The 14,707-nt window shown below is 37.5% G+C and overlaps 1 protein-coding gene across 2 annotated transcripts in view; it reads right to left on the bottom strand.

Annotated features, from left to right (window-relative positions):
• The window catches only part of REL (REL proto-oncogene, NF-kB subunit), a 39,853-nt gene extending 25,665 nt beyond the window's left edge, over positions 1–14,188 (bottom strand). For both annotated transcript variants that reach the window (XM_072743119.1, XM_072743120.1), the window contains exons 1-3: positions 14,072–14,188; positions 4,441–4,583; positions 3,794–3,942 (exon numbers count right to left, since the gene is read on the bottom strand). In XM_072743119.1, coding sequence (XP_072599220.1) covers positions 3,794–3,942; positions 4,441–4,583; positions 14,072–14,081 — 302 coding nt within the window. In that variant the 5' untranslated portion in view covers positions 14,082–14,188. The remainder of the gene's footprint in view (positions 1–3,793; positions 3,943–4,440; positions 4,584–14,071) is intronic.
• Positions 14,189–14,707: the final 519 nt, after the last annotated feature.

Genomic DNA, 14,707 nt, shown 5'->3' with positions numbered 1-14,707 from the left:
CTTGTTCCCACATGGAAAAACCATGACATCATTAAAGTTGGGTGGGTGTGAATAAGGAAGCAAAACTTGGTTATAATAACATTACTATCTGTTCAAGCTTCACATGGCCCTTTGCTCCAGGAGGCTGCCTGCCTTGTTTGCTCCTCTCCACACTCATGGTGCCTTCTGTCTATGCTCTTCACCTTCACCACATTTGTGATTTTGTTAGCACCTAAACCATCTTTGACATTTCCTTCCTCTGTCTCCAATAATTAAAAAATAGATCTTGAATTCATAATCCTTTCTCAAAACCCTGAAACCATAATCCTCTTCCTCAAAAATACTCTGCTTCTTTGAAGGGTTCATAGCTTGGCTCTTACCTTTTCTTTGACAAAAAAATTTAAAGAATTGTTTAATATATTTATATACTACTTAATTTTGTTTCATCTGAAAAATGGTATTTGACTGCTATTCACAGAATATGAGAAGTGGTAAGGATTTTTGAAACTCTGCCATGAGGAAACCAAGGATCATAAAGATTCTCTGAATCAATCATTCATTCATTCATTGATTCACAGTTATTGAACAAGTTTTGGGATTCCTACTCTGTACCAAAGACTCTAGAAAGTAACAGAGACATACGATCCCTCCCCTTGTGGAGCTTACACAGGGGTTCACAAACTATCACCCATGGACCATACCCAGCCCACCATCTATTTTTTTAAACAAAAATTTTTTGGAACGCAGGCTGATATGTTTATATATTGTCTGTGCGTGCTTTTGTGCTACAACAGAATTAAGCAGATGCAACAGAGACCACATGGCCTGCAAAGCCTACAATATTTACTATCTGGCTCTTTACAGAGAAGGTTTGCGTCATGACCTCTGGTCTAGTGAGGCAATTTGATCACTATTAAATAATCACAGGCAAAAAAATGCTAAACTGAAACCATGACAAGTTTTATAAAGGAGATATATACATTATGTCATGGGAGCCTGTGATGGGAGAGAGCTGATCCATTCGGGAAGGACAGAGAGGCTTACTGTGCGAAGTGGTACTTAATATAAACAGAAATGAACTAAGGGAAGAAGAGAGGAAAGAGATTTCGGGCAGAAGGAACAGAACAAGCAAAGGCTTTTACAAAAGAGTGCTGTGAGCACAGTGAACTAAAGGAAGGTCTCTGTGACTGCAGCAGAGAGTTCAAGGGGCGCACAGGATAGCAGAAGGCTAGAAATACAAGCAGACCCTGAGGACTTTATAGGCCAATAAGGAATACTGCCCTTATTCCAAGAGCCACATAAAGCCATTGAAATGTTTTAAATGGGAATATGACAATCAGATTTGTATTTGAAAAGATCACTTTGAATAAATTTTTAAATTTATTATTTTAATAAATAAATTAGATCTTGGATAAAGTAGAGAGCAGATCTGGAGGGAAGAGGTACAAAAAGAGTTGATGCAAGATCAGTCAGGAGGCTATCCTGGCAGCCTATACATATCCACTACAGGTAGCGTGGTGATGACAGAGATCACCGAGAGAAGTGCAGAGATTCAAGAACTATTTAGGAGGTGCCTGTTAATGCATTCAATGTGCGTGCCTGCGTGGGGAGTATCAAGGATGATACCCATGTCTGGGAGCTGAGATAAGGCACAGTGGAAGACCCACTGAGAAGAAAGAAGTATGATCACGGTAAAATCAGGATTTGGGGCATATTCTATTGGAGGTGCTTTTGATGTATTTAAGAGAATATGTTAAAAAGACAATCAGACCAAATACCATTCTCCCCTGAAAGGAACCAGGGCTCCTCAGAAAAAAACAGATTTCAAAGCTGGAGCAAGAAAAGTACAAGTAAGCCTTGAACATCTTGCTGTGTCAGAAAGTAAAGAAGTACTCGAAGAAAGATGGAAACATGTCAAAAAGATACAGGAAACAGGCTGAAGGAGCTTGCATTGGTCAATTTGAACATCAAAATAATAATGCCAGTAATAGACTACAGTACACTGAATATAAGATTCCATGGGTCTGCAGTGGTATTTATTTTTTAGTGGAAAAAAGGAAAAGGAAAAGTTTTTCTTTACAAGAGAATGTCAATTAATACCACCAATGGAAAACACTAATATCCCATGTCTCCTGAGGGATATCTTAAGAATAACATTATACCACCTCTGTAGCCTTCTCAACCAAAATGTTTCATGTTAACATGAAAATACTACTCATGTTACTCATAGCAACATCAATATAAATGAGCAACCATTCAGACTAATCCACATTGAACAATAATCTTCAAGCAGGTAGCCCAGACTCTTCAAAAATGTTAATGGTCACCAAAAAAAAAAAAAAAGTTAATGGTCATGAAAGACCAAAAAAGGCTGCAAAACTATTCTAAATTAAAGGAGACTTTATTAATCATGACAACTAAAAAAACATAACAAGTAAATACAGTGTGTGATCCTTAACAGGATCCTGGACTGGGCAGAGAAGCAGGACAACCATAAAGGGCATTATTGAACATAATTAAGAACTTAACTATCTGTAACTAAGATTGAGAAAGAATAGCTAAAGAAGTAGGAAATAAAACACAAGAGTCTGTTCTCACATAAATCCAAGAAAGGAATGGTCTATGATGTAAAATGGTGTTGGGAGGTCAAATGATATGAATAGGAAATATTTCTTGCCATACGTGTATTATTAGGTATCTATGTTTTGTGTTGCTATTGCAAGAAAAATATTTTTAAAGTATTTTTCTAGATAGTTACTATTAATATATAAGAAGGCTACTAACATTTTCCTTGTTGTAATTAGGTTCAGTTTTTTCCAAAGGCAATACATGTTCATTATAAAAACTGAATCATAGAATAAACACAAGTTAAAAAAAACATAAAACCCCACAGTCTTAACCACCAAAAGACAACTACTATTAATACCTTAGTGTATATACTACCAAGCATAGGTATACACCTATTTTTTTAAGATTTTTTTTTTATCACATATTGTTTTAAAACCTATTTATCAACATAGTGTGATTACCTTTTTACACAAAGCGATATTTGCAATGTTATTTTTAAGGCTACACTGCACGGATGTGCCAGTTTATCTAACTGATCCCTTGTTTATTATCCTCAACACTTCTAACATTTTGCCATTATAAACAGAGCTGCAATGAACATGACTATAGCAGAATATCTGAACATGCTTAATTGTTTCCTGAAGATAATTTCCTAGAAGTAGAATTGCTGGTTCAACAGACATTCATACTTTTCCGGCTTTTCCTATGTAGTTTTTAAAGCACCTACCAGAAGGATTTAATTTATACTATCAGCAACATGATGAATGGACCCATCTTCTGGCACCCTCACCAACACCAAAGTGTTATATCATTTTTCTTATCTTAGAACTACCATCTTATGTTACCTTTATAACCTGTCTTTTTCTAAATAATAATTCTAGTTTTCCAGTTGGTTTTCTCATATCTGGTAATTTTTAACTATTAATGAAAGGACAAAGTAAAAATATATGAAAGAAAACTTTTCAGATTGTTCAAACTAAGAAAAAAATCACAGCATAAAGTAAGTTTATGTTTACCTTTAGTAGCAATAAATAAGTATTCCTGCTACCACCATGAGCTGTGTCTACTAATAAAGAATAAAAGGGTAGTTCTACTGCGAATGGTAAGCAAATTTAGGTGTACAATACAGTAAATAGAAGAATGAGAAATTACTTTATCTGGCTAAGAAATAACAGATGTACATGAAAGGAAAGGGAGCATCCTCTGCTTATCTTATTCCTCAAGATGCCTGTGACTATGTACTTACAACAAGGGTCTGCGTTCTTGTCCAAATTCTGCTTCATAGTAGCCATCTCTGCAGTCTTTTCCTACTAAATCATGAGGATGAGGTTTATATGGGTCGTTCTTTGTTACTAATGTAATTCTCACTTTTCCCTTTCCGTAATAGTTCATAATCTGAAAAAGGGGGAAATTAAATATATGATCCATAAATTGATCTCATTTTAAGAACTGACCTACCAAATGGGGTTCAATTTATATCACATGGTTAGCACTAGATAAATAAAGTCCAACTGACTAGCAAATGCAGTTTGGATGAAAATTTCCAGAGAATACCAGAAGGGAAGAATTTACTTCACAGTTCTTTGGCATATTATTTTCTGCACTAATTTCAAGTGATCATATATCATTTGATTCTGCTTATTTTCCTTTTAAAATGTTATACCAAAATATTATCATGGAGCATGAGAAAATACTTGGATGTTGGGCCACTGAATGCCATGCTCTTATATTCACTGTCATACCATAAATATCCCTTGACAGTATATATTTAAGCCAGTATATATTTAAGTGGAAATGACAGCACACTGAAGAAACTGAACCTTTAGTGTAATTGCTATAGATAAAATATTAAGCAATTAAGAGTTAGATACAAACAGGAGAACGGTCTATTACCTGGATAGATGGGTATGTTCGGTTGTTGTCTGTGCTGTGCTCCCCTGGAATGCTCCCTGCTGATCGCCCTTCACACTTGTATCTAAAACGCATGCCCCTCTGCCTGGGCTGTTCAATTATCTCTATACATGGGTTATACCCACCTGAAAATTTAAGAAAGGGTGAGGAAGAGATTAGGATAGCATTTTTGTTTTTTGTTTCTTTTTTTTGCAAAATAGCAGACTAAAAAATTTTCCCTCCCAATATTAAGTAATAAGGTTGAAATGTAATTACCCAAGATTGAGTGGTAAAGGCACTTCTTCTCCCATTCATATTGAGCTCCTGTACAGTGTTAACACAAGTCACTCAAATCATATTTATTGGTTAGCACTTTATCATTTAATATCCATAGCTAATGCCAGTGTGAAGTTCTGAGATACGCACTTCTTACATCAGACCAAGTGAAAGGATTTCCCTCAAGATTCCCCCCAAAGGGTCAAAAAGATAGTCTTCAGAAGTACAATATCCTACTCCAAAAGTGAGTTGATCTGCTTGATTTTACATTAAACTTTTAATAGTGGACTAAAAGATTGCTAATTGAAAATGAAAATGCATTTAAATCCTTGCAGAAGGATATTTTTTTTGTATCTCCACTGGAATCTTAAAGGATTGATAAATAGTACATCAAAACAAGTTCCAGAAGTCTTCATTTTAAGCTCAACAGAATTTTCAATCAGTTCCATCTAAATCTTTACTAAAGCAGAAGACACAACAGAGGAAAAGAAATTACTTACTTTCTAATGACAAATGTAATTCCAAATATGCAACTTTAGAATGAACTGATCTATACAACATGGATGAATCCTATATGTTATACACCTGAAATTAATGTAACATTGTGTCAACTATACTCCAATTTATTTTTAATCTTTTTTTAAAAAAGATTTTATTTATTTATTCATGAGAGACAGAGACAGGCAGAGACATAGGCAGAGGGAGAAGCGGGCTCCATGCAGGGAGCCTGATATAGGACTTGATCCAGGCATTCCAGGATCACACCCTGAGCTGAAGGCAGATGCCCAACCGCTGAGCCACCCAGGTGTCCCTATACTCCAATTTAAAAAAAGTTATGCTGACTGAAAGAAGCTATTCCAAAAAGAGCACATCTTGTAAGCACATTTATATAAAACTCTAGAATACGTAAACTAATCTATAATCAAAAAAAGCAGATCACTGATTGCCTAAGAACAGGGGTGTGGAATGGATGGGGAAACTCAGGGGATGGTGGATATGTTAATTATCTTGATTGTGATGATGATTTTAAGGTTGCATTCATATGTCAAAAGTTATAAAATTGCAAACTTTAAACATGCGCAATTTATTATATATTATTTATATGTCAATGAAGTGGTCTAAAGCACATGCATCTTTACCCCTTATTATCCATACTGTTGAAATGACAAGTTCAGGGAAGACATTCAAGGGTGCTTACAAGTAGCGTACTTGGCAACCTGTCTTTAAGGGGTATGAAGATGTCTCCCATTAAAAAAAAAAAAACAACAACACCATTTCCCTCCATTGCTTTAGTGATTTCTAAATTCCCACAATTAGATAATCCATTTCTTTGACTAAAGACTTATCCTGTGTTAGAATGCAAGCAAATCTTTAGAAAGTCTAACACAATGGGTCTTATTGGTACAGTGTGAGGAAGGGGACTTTTGAGTCCTACTTAGCCATATCTTAATAATGAGGAGCCTGGAAATGTTACCTTCTAAGTCTCCTATTCGAAAAAATGGGAATAATAATAACAGCACCTACTTCACAGGGGCTGTTGTGAGGATTCGAGGTAGTGTGTGTTCAGTTCTTATCAAGTATCATGCCTATTAGGAACTCAGTAAATGTTGTCTATTATTATTTCAGATGCTTTCTTGAAAATTTAAAGCGATACCACGAAGGTGTAACAACAACTGGTACTTTCAAGAATGTTACAGGCACACAACATAAATTATTAGAATACAGGAGAGTCCAACAGAACAAAATTTTGTTTATGCTAACAAAATTGTGCATAAATGATAGAGCAAAAGAGTCAGGTATGCCTGTGTCAAAGGAAAAAGAGTCAATGAAGCAAAAAGATGCAGAAGAGAAGAGGGAATTCTAAGGAAAGGGAACAGTGCGTCCAAAGATGTGGCAGCACAGAAGAGGGAGAGTTTAAATGACCAAAGAAGCCACAGCGCAAGTGGAGTACACTTCCCCCTTAGAACCCAAAGCCAGAGTACATATCTACAAATCTGTACAGAGTACATTAGGGATCTGGATTTCATTCCATGAGTGACTAAGAGTCAATGAATGGCTTCACGTAGGGGAATCATACAATTAGACTGACATTTTAGAATAAGAATTCTAGTGGCAGTGGACAGATGGAAAAGAAAGGAGGAAGTATGATGATGGCTTTAGAGGCTGTTACATACAGTCCTGTGGGCAATGATGAGGGCATGTCTGACATATAGTGTGATAACAGGAATGAAGGATTATTTAAATAAAATTGGCAGTTCCTGGTGACAGACTGAACATTAGGGTTAGGAGCAAGTAAAGAATCACTGAGGCTCCACAGTTCCTACTTTGGGTTACTGAGTCAAGTTACTGCTACCTTTAATTTTATTCTGTTTGGTTCAGACTCCTGTTTGATTTTACTACCTATTTGTTTATACAAAAGACAGAGAGTCAGGGAAAACTGACTTTCACCTTATGACGTTCACAATACTTAATTCAATTTTACTGAAATATGTAAGGCGCACGAGTGTTTCGAAATAACATATTTATATCCTTGTATATTTTGAATAACTCAAATTCACATTTCAGTGTGAATTCGAATATTTCACATCCTTATATATCGTTGCAGGCGTATTTAAAAGAAAGTAATTTTCTTCTCAATAGTTTGAAACACTCAACAGCATTTTTAAAGTAATAAATGATTTATGTGGTTGAACTAAAGGTCAAATAAATCCCTGCCCACTACTTATTTAAAGTCTTGGTGGGAAGTTGATAGAGAATTACATCATTAAGGATAAGTGGCTAACTTTGGGGGGAAGAGTGAATAAAAGTGCAGGCTCATAGTGATTTTTCAAATATTTCATTGGCTACACAATCCCTCCTTAAACTACAAAGTGTTTGTGAAAAAGGTCTATAGATAAGAGAACAGAAAAGCAGTAGCTGAAAGATAAAACAATTTTTAAAGATGTAAAGTTATAAAAATGACAAATATTAGTTACTATATAACATCTAGTACTTAAAAACCTTTGAAATCTATTCTTCCTATTGTACAGCTCTTTACTGGTAAAAAGTCTCATTATCAACCAAGTGATATTTTCTTGTAATGTTTCACATTCCCCCAAATGGAAATACTCTCCCCCTCCTCTAAGTTATCATAGTATTTTGTTTATGTCAATTATTCCAAATCACTATAATTTAGGGAAGACTCACTGTTTCATTTCTTCTTTAAAAAGCTATTTGTTTTCTTTTCAAACTACTTTGAAGGCAGGAATTAGGACTTATCATCAGTGCCTTGCAGTAAATATCTGTAAATGTCTTGGGGGTAAATAACTGAAAATCTAAAAATCTTTTTGTTTATGTAAGTTATACAAGCATTAAAGTATTGTATTAATGATCAATCTGATTTTCCTTATTAGGGTCCACTACTATAGAAAAAAAAAGTGCTTTACACTTTTCCAATCTTCATACCTACTTATAGTCTAATTTATCTGTATTTATGATTTAAAAATACTTCCCAGCTATAAATCATTTATATCCTGCATCAGTACAATGTACCAGTTACTTCCTCTCTCAGCACTGTGTTTTAAAGTGCCAATCTTCCTGAAGATAAGAGTGCTGAACACTTGTCTTGTACAGAGTGGAGGAAGGTAAAATGTAAATCAGGGAAGTGTAGAGAAAGTATGTACTCTTAACTAAGATTATCTCAGATCTCTACAGTTTTGAAAAGTACTGAAATTTCTTCAAAGTGGTTCTAAGCAAGTTGATTACTGTGCTTTTTTCTTTAACCAATACCATGCAAGCTGGGATTGACCCATATATTTTTAACAATATTGTAAAATGCTAATACAGATCAAAATAACATTTCAAATACAGCCAAAATGTTTGCAAGATATATTTATGTTTTTATTTGCACTTAAAAAAAAAAAGCTATTTGAGTTTTTAAGATTAAAAAATTACACTGAAATAAAATTTTAAAATGGAACCTCAATTGTCAGAAATAAACACATTAATTAAGACCTTATGGCTAGTACTGGGAACCAGTATTAATTGTTCAGTAAAAAGTTAATTACAGTAATTATAACATTGCTTTAAAGTACTTTTACATCCTCTCAACTTTAATCTTCAAAAAACAGAACAGGAATTATTATACCTTTTTATAGATGATAAAGTTCAAAATTATAAAGTTATAAGAAAAAGAAATTATGAATGACATTAGCAAATATGATAGCTGGGATCCCAATGGATCAAAAAAATTTTTTTTTAAAAAAAGCATAAAAACGGCTGGAGGTAAAGTCACAAGAACTGATTACAGCAAATAACCGAAAATAAATACAACTTAGTTTAAGAAGATAATGAGTATTTAGATCCAATGAAATCTCTGGAACAGAGTTCATAGTGAGAGTATATACCAGAATCACTCTGGAAGCTTTTTCAAAAAACATACATGCCCTGATCCCACCTGTGATCTGCTGAATAGATACAGAAATCTTTAAAGCCCCGACATATTTCTGAAAAAGCCTTCCAAGCAATTCTAACACACTCCTAATTAAGAACCATCACCCTAAAACACAAAGAAGCAGAAACAATGCACATATCCAGAGAAACCAATCCAAAAATTCATTACAAGTATGGCCTGGGTGACAAACCAGCCAGAGGAAATCTGATTTTTTTTTTTTCTTTAATTCTGATGACTTTAACTCTTCTTTCTCTCCCACTCTAAAAAGCTTAGCCAAATACAAGCAAGGGAAAAAGGCAGGAAGATAGGGATAGCCTTCAATCACACTGGTCTATTTTAAAGGTAAATTTTTGCTAAATTACTATTTTAATTATCATTAGTAACATTTCTTACAATATGGCAAGCAAATGATAATACAGTAAAGTGTCAACACCACAGTTGAGAATAACTCACTGCAGAATCCATCTCTCTCTCAGAAGTACCGGAGAATACATTGAGAGCAAAAGGAGCAAACGGAGCTAACAATATACACTTTTCTAAGTATCACCTTCACTCACTTTGGGGAAGAAATAATATCTATTTGTCATTCCTCAAACCTAGGAACCCAACTGAATCATGGTGATAAGCTTCCTTACCTTAAACACACTTTTTCCATTTCTTCCTAATTATTAAGTTTAGAGTTACCTTTTCTCACATAGAATAGCATTTAATTAAAAGGGGCGATGAAAATTTAAGCCTATTCCCACATGATAGAAAAAAGACTAACACAGAAGGTGCAAAAGAAGTCAAATGAAGGGAAAGTTATATCAAATAAGCAAAAGGACATATAGCCTATCTACTAAGAAATTTTTTATTTACCTTCTTTTCAGAATGTTTACTATCATTTAAGTGGACAAAGAAGAAAAGATACAGTCTCCAAACATCACTGTCAAATTCTTTTCCACTAGTTAAAAAATACAGAAAACCATTTCAAATTGTTTAAAAGTAAATGGACATTCACATATATTCTTGAAAGACTGTTTTTTGTTTTTTGTTTTTTTTTTTGGTCTAGCATCTGTCTATTATAAGTTTTTAAGGTTTCACAGAATTCTAGAATGTCTAGATACCCAAACAATAATGAGTGCCAACTATCTCTAGTAGCTCCTGTTTCCTAGGGGTCTGAGGCTCCAAACAGCTCCACTACATAAGAAAACTAACATTAAGCGGCATGAATTGTCTCTGTTGTTCCTCAAAACAAGATGCTGCGGTAGTTATTCCCATTTTTAAATCACAGAGTGGCAGAACTAGAATAAAACCAGGTTTGTTATGGGCTAAAGTCCACATTTATTCCAATATCTGAGGCTGACTTTCAAATAAGTCTTAAGAATCCAAGTTAGGGAATTTTCAGATGAATATTTGATATACACAGCGTAAGGTAAATAAAAGATGTAAGAGTTTGACAACAGAAGATTCTGCTAGACATTCCGTTCTGGTGGGGGGGAGAAGGAATCTTGAAAAAAATTTCAACTTCCAGGATGAAAAAGTAGAGAAATAATTTTAAAATCTGTCCCAGATTACTCAGGTATTTAACCAACTTAAAAATAAATGACAGTATCAACTCATCTGTTCTGATTAAGACTGCCAGATTACAGGGTGCCTATTCAAAAATGAATTAAAGAAATTTTTTTAGAGTAAGTATGTCCCATGCAAGTATTTGAGTCACGTGCCTACAGACCCAATCATATGCAGAGAACATGGAGGAGACAAGGCCAGAACACAAGGAAATTCTGAGCCTCTAACAGTGTATTTGGGAAAGACACTACACACACCCCAGATGATCCCAATAATGATTCATCACGATTCCTCCCTAGCCATTTCACTCACTCATTCCCTTCACCCCATCATATATCACTTTTTTTTTTTTTTTTTTTTTTCACTTTAATTCTTTTATACAGGTAGCTGTTGTCTCCTACATTTTCACGTGCGGCATTTCAGAAAAAGCTCTCATGTTTATAGTGTGTCGTCTTTTACTTGAAAACAGTCATTTGCTTTAGTTGTCAATTCCTGCTTCCAACTCTATCGGTAAAGATTAAGCTCCATCATACCTACACTGATTTTTTTCCTCTTACTCAAGAGAAATACTTAAGTTCTCTTGAAATTCACACCACAGAGTTGCAAGTAGTGCGGTTTACAAAAACAATTTCTTCATGTACTTCCTATTATATGACAAAGCAGATCTATGCTAAAGAAAATTGTGAATAAATACCAACTATCTAAATTTTAAAACATATTTTACCAAAGACAGTACTACTGATTAGTAAACAGAACTATGTGTGCCTAAGAACACTTTGCACTTTGTACTGGAACAAGGACGAGCTTTAATTCAGACATAAAATAGCTAATTTTACTTACGTTAAACAATACAGAATTATAAATATAAAAGAGTAATGACTGACTACCCATACCCTACATGAGACAGGGAACATTTTGGTTAACAATACCTGTTCTAATTAATTGTGTCAAAAGACAGAAATCAAAGTGTTAAAAAAAAAAAAAGCAGTAAAGAGAGCTTAATAGACCCCGGTCTGTGAAACTCTAAATAATTAATTTGATAATTTACCTAAACAAAATTTAGAATCATACTTACATACATATGATATATATACACACATATATATTAAATTTCCAGTTACTCATGATACTTAAATAATTTTGCTAATGAGACTCTGATCTGTTAACTTTTACATTCTACAGATAACATATTCAGCTACACATACCTATTTACATATGACATCCGGTAAGAAAAGAAGAAATGGTTTTAAGTGCCTGGTAATCAATAAAAATATTTTTTGAGATTTTAATACTACCTTACTACAAGTAATCTAAGCTAGGCAACGATAACTAATTAAGCAAAGTTTTTTTCCTATTACTCTTTCGGTTCAACTACTGTTTCAAAACAGGAAAAGAATTTATAATTTACTGATGAGTCTTTTTCTCTAAGGCCTTTACAAGTGATTAAAAACAATACACCCAGACTCCTTTTTTAAAATTTCTTTGGCAGTTTTCATACAACTGAATTACAATTTAAATAACTTGTCATATTAAATACTCCCATTTTAATGCAACTCCAGAAAAGGAAAGAAAAAAACAAGATAATGATCCTACGACTTTTCATTCCTTTAAATTCTTTCCCCTTCAATTTAGGAAATCAGTCCTCACAATAGCACAAAATACAGTGCCATTCAACAAATTTAAATTTTATCACATTGCTGAATGATGGGGGCCGGGGTGGGGGTGGTTCTTACCTTACCCTCTATGTAAATGGTTCTTTTAAAAGAATCACAAGTATTACACTCGTGCCACATATTAACGAAGTTTGGTTAACTTTGCCAGCAGTCAGACCTTTTCTTTTCTTTCTTTCTTTTTTTTTTTTTTTTTAAACTTATAATGCTCACCGTTCTCTCTCTCATACAAAAAAAAAAAAAATCTCGGTCAACCAATAAATCAGCCAAATATCTCAGATCATCTTTGCCCTCTTCACCCTCTTCATCTCAACGTGCTTTTAAATGATAAATTGACAAAATTATCTGAAAGTTTGGGGTCACTGAAGTGGGTAAAGAGAAAGTTGAAATATTTTAAACTTGTATTCTCACATAAAAACCACAGACAAACCGAAATCAAATGTCATGTGAACCACCCCAATTTCCTTTTCGGCCTGCAGCAGCAGCTAATGGCATTGTTCTCAATCTTCTTTTTTTTTTTAAAAAAAAAAAAAAAAAAAGCTTTCTACTTCCTCTTCTCCTCCAGACACCAGCCTCCGAGGGTCACTAAGCCAGGGTCTTGGGAGGGCGCGGAGGGAGCATAAACAAGCCCCCCCCCCCCCCCCGCCTTCAGCCTCCTGGCCCAGCGCTGAGCTCTACTCTAAGGCCTCCCTGCCTCGAAACCGCCCCATGAACCTTGCCAGAATCCTCTCCAAGGCCACCTCGAGCAGAGCCCGCTGGATTTACTTCCCTTTAGGTTACAGGCAGATCTAAACCCCGGCTGCATATCATATAATAATAATAATAATAATAATAATAATAATAATAATAACAACAACAACAACAACAACAACAGGAGGCTCCCTCCTCTGCCCTCCAACCTGTCTTTTCTGGGTAAACTCGTCGTCGTCCACTCCCCCTGCCCCCAAAGCAAGAGATCTACGCATCTATCTATAAACGGAAAATAAATTGTTACCTGAGTGATGCAAAGTTTTCATTGCTAACTCCTATTCGAAACCCCGGATATTCTAACACTCCCCTGCCTTCCAACGAAGAAATTAAAAAAAAAAAAAAAAAAAGTACCCGCTTTAAAGTGGAAATCATCCACTCGGTTGAAGCAACCTTGAGGACCGGGTAGGGCACCCCCGGGGGAGGGGGGGGCTCCTAACAGAGCCACTCGGTGCCACTCGGTGCCACTGTCAGCACATCAGCGATCATCGGCTGGCACTTGATGAAATTGAAGAGAAAGAAAAGAAAAGAGAAAAGAGAAGAAAAGAAAGAAAAAGGAAAAGAGAATAGAAAAGAAAAAGAAAAAGGAAAAGAAAAAAAAAGAAAAGAAGAAATAGAAGAAAAGGTAGAGCACTCCCTCCTGAGGTCTTCACTCCTGTTCGAAGACCTAAAGCCTGACCAATTCAAATAAAAATCCATTTTGCAATACGTGACCTCTCGGTCCTCCCGACGTGAGGTTCCCGGTAACTGCTCTGACCCTGAACCATCAGGGCGCCGGGACGTATCCTAACGGCTCGGGTCACCGCCCGGGGCTTGCACTTCGCACGCAAACCCGCCGCCCTCCCGAGGCCGCCGACGTGCCGGCCGAGGCCACCCCAGGGCAGGGGCGCGCGTCCGCCCCGGGACCCCCGCGCCCCCCGCCGCCCCGCAAGCTCGGACCCGCGCCGCGGACACTCACCCGAGGCCATGGCTCCGCTCGCCGCGCCGCCCGCTCCAAGCGTCCAGACCCGAGGCCGCACGAGCAGCCCGCGTCGGTCCGGCGGCCGAGGGACTCTGCCGGCGGGCCCCCCGGTGCCCCTGACCACCCCCGGGCCTCCTCCTCCTTCCCGCCCTCCTCGGGGCTTTGCGGCTCACACCCTCCCACCCCCTGAGCGCTCGCGTCCGGGATCGCCGGCTGCGCCCGTCCGGCGTGCGGGAGCCAGGCGCAGGGGGCGGAGCGCCGCGACAGCCGAGCGCCCGCCGCGGCCCCGAGGCTGAGGCCGCCCGGCGGGAGGGGAATTTCCCGCGACTGACGTAGGCCCCCCCGCACCCCCCCGCCGCGCGCACGCCACGCCCCCTCCGCGCGCCCCGCCACGCCCCCTGCGGCCCGGGGGGCTCCGCGACTGGGTCGGGGCCGCGGGGGGAGGCGGGAGCTTCGGGAGCGCGGGGAACGCTGGGAGCCGCGCGGTGACGGTCCCGAGCGTGCGAAAGCCGCCGGCTGCGGAGAAATCCCCCTCCTCCGGGTGGTTCGGAGGCGCGTGGCTTAAAGTTCAGGAGCGGGCGGGAGGGTGCGCTGACGTGCCGGGGGGCCGGCCGCTGGGAGCGCTGGGGGCGG

Source organism: Vulpes vulpes, chromosome 16, assembly GCF_048418805.1.
Source record: "Vulpes vulpes isolate BD-2025 chromosome 16, VulVul3, whole genome shotgun sequence".
Classification (NCBI taxonomy): Eukaryota; Metazoa; Chordata; class Mammalia; order Carnivora; family Canidae; genus Vulpes; species Vulpes vulpes.
Note: the sequence above shows the minus strand (reverse complement) of the source record. Positions and strands in the feature narration are given on the sequence as shown.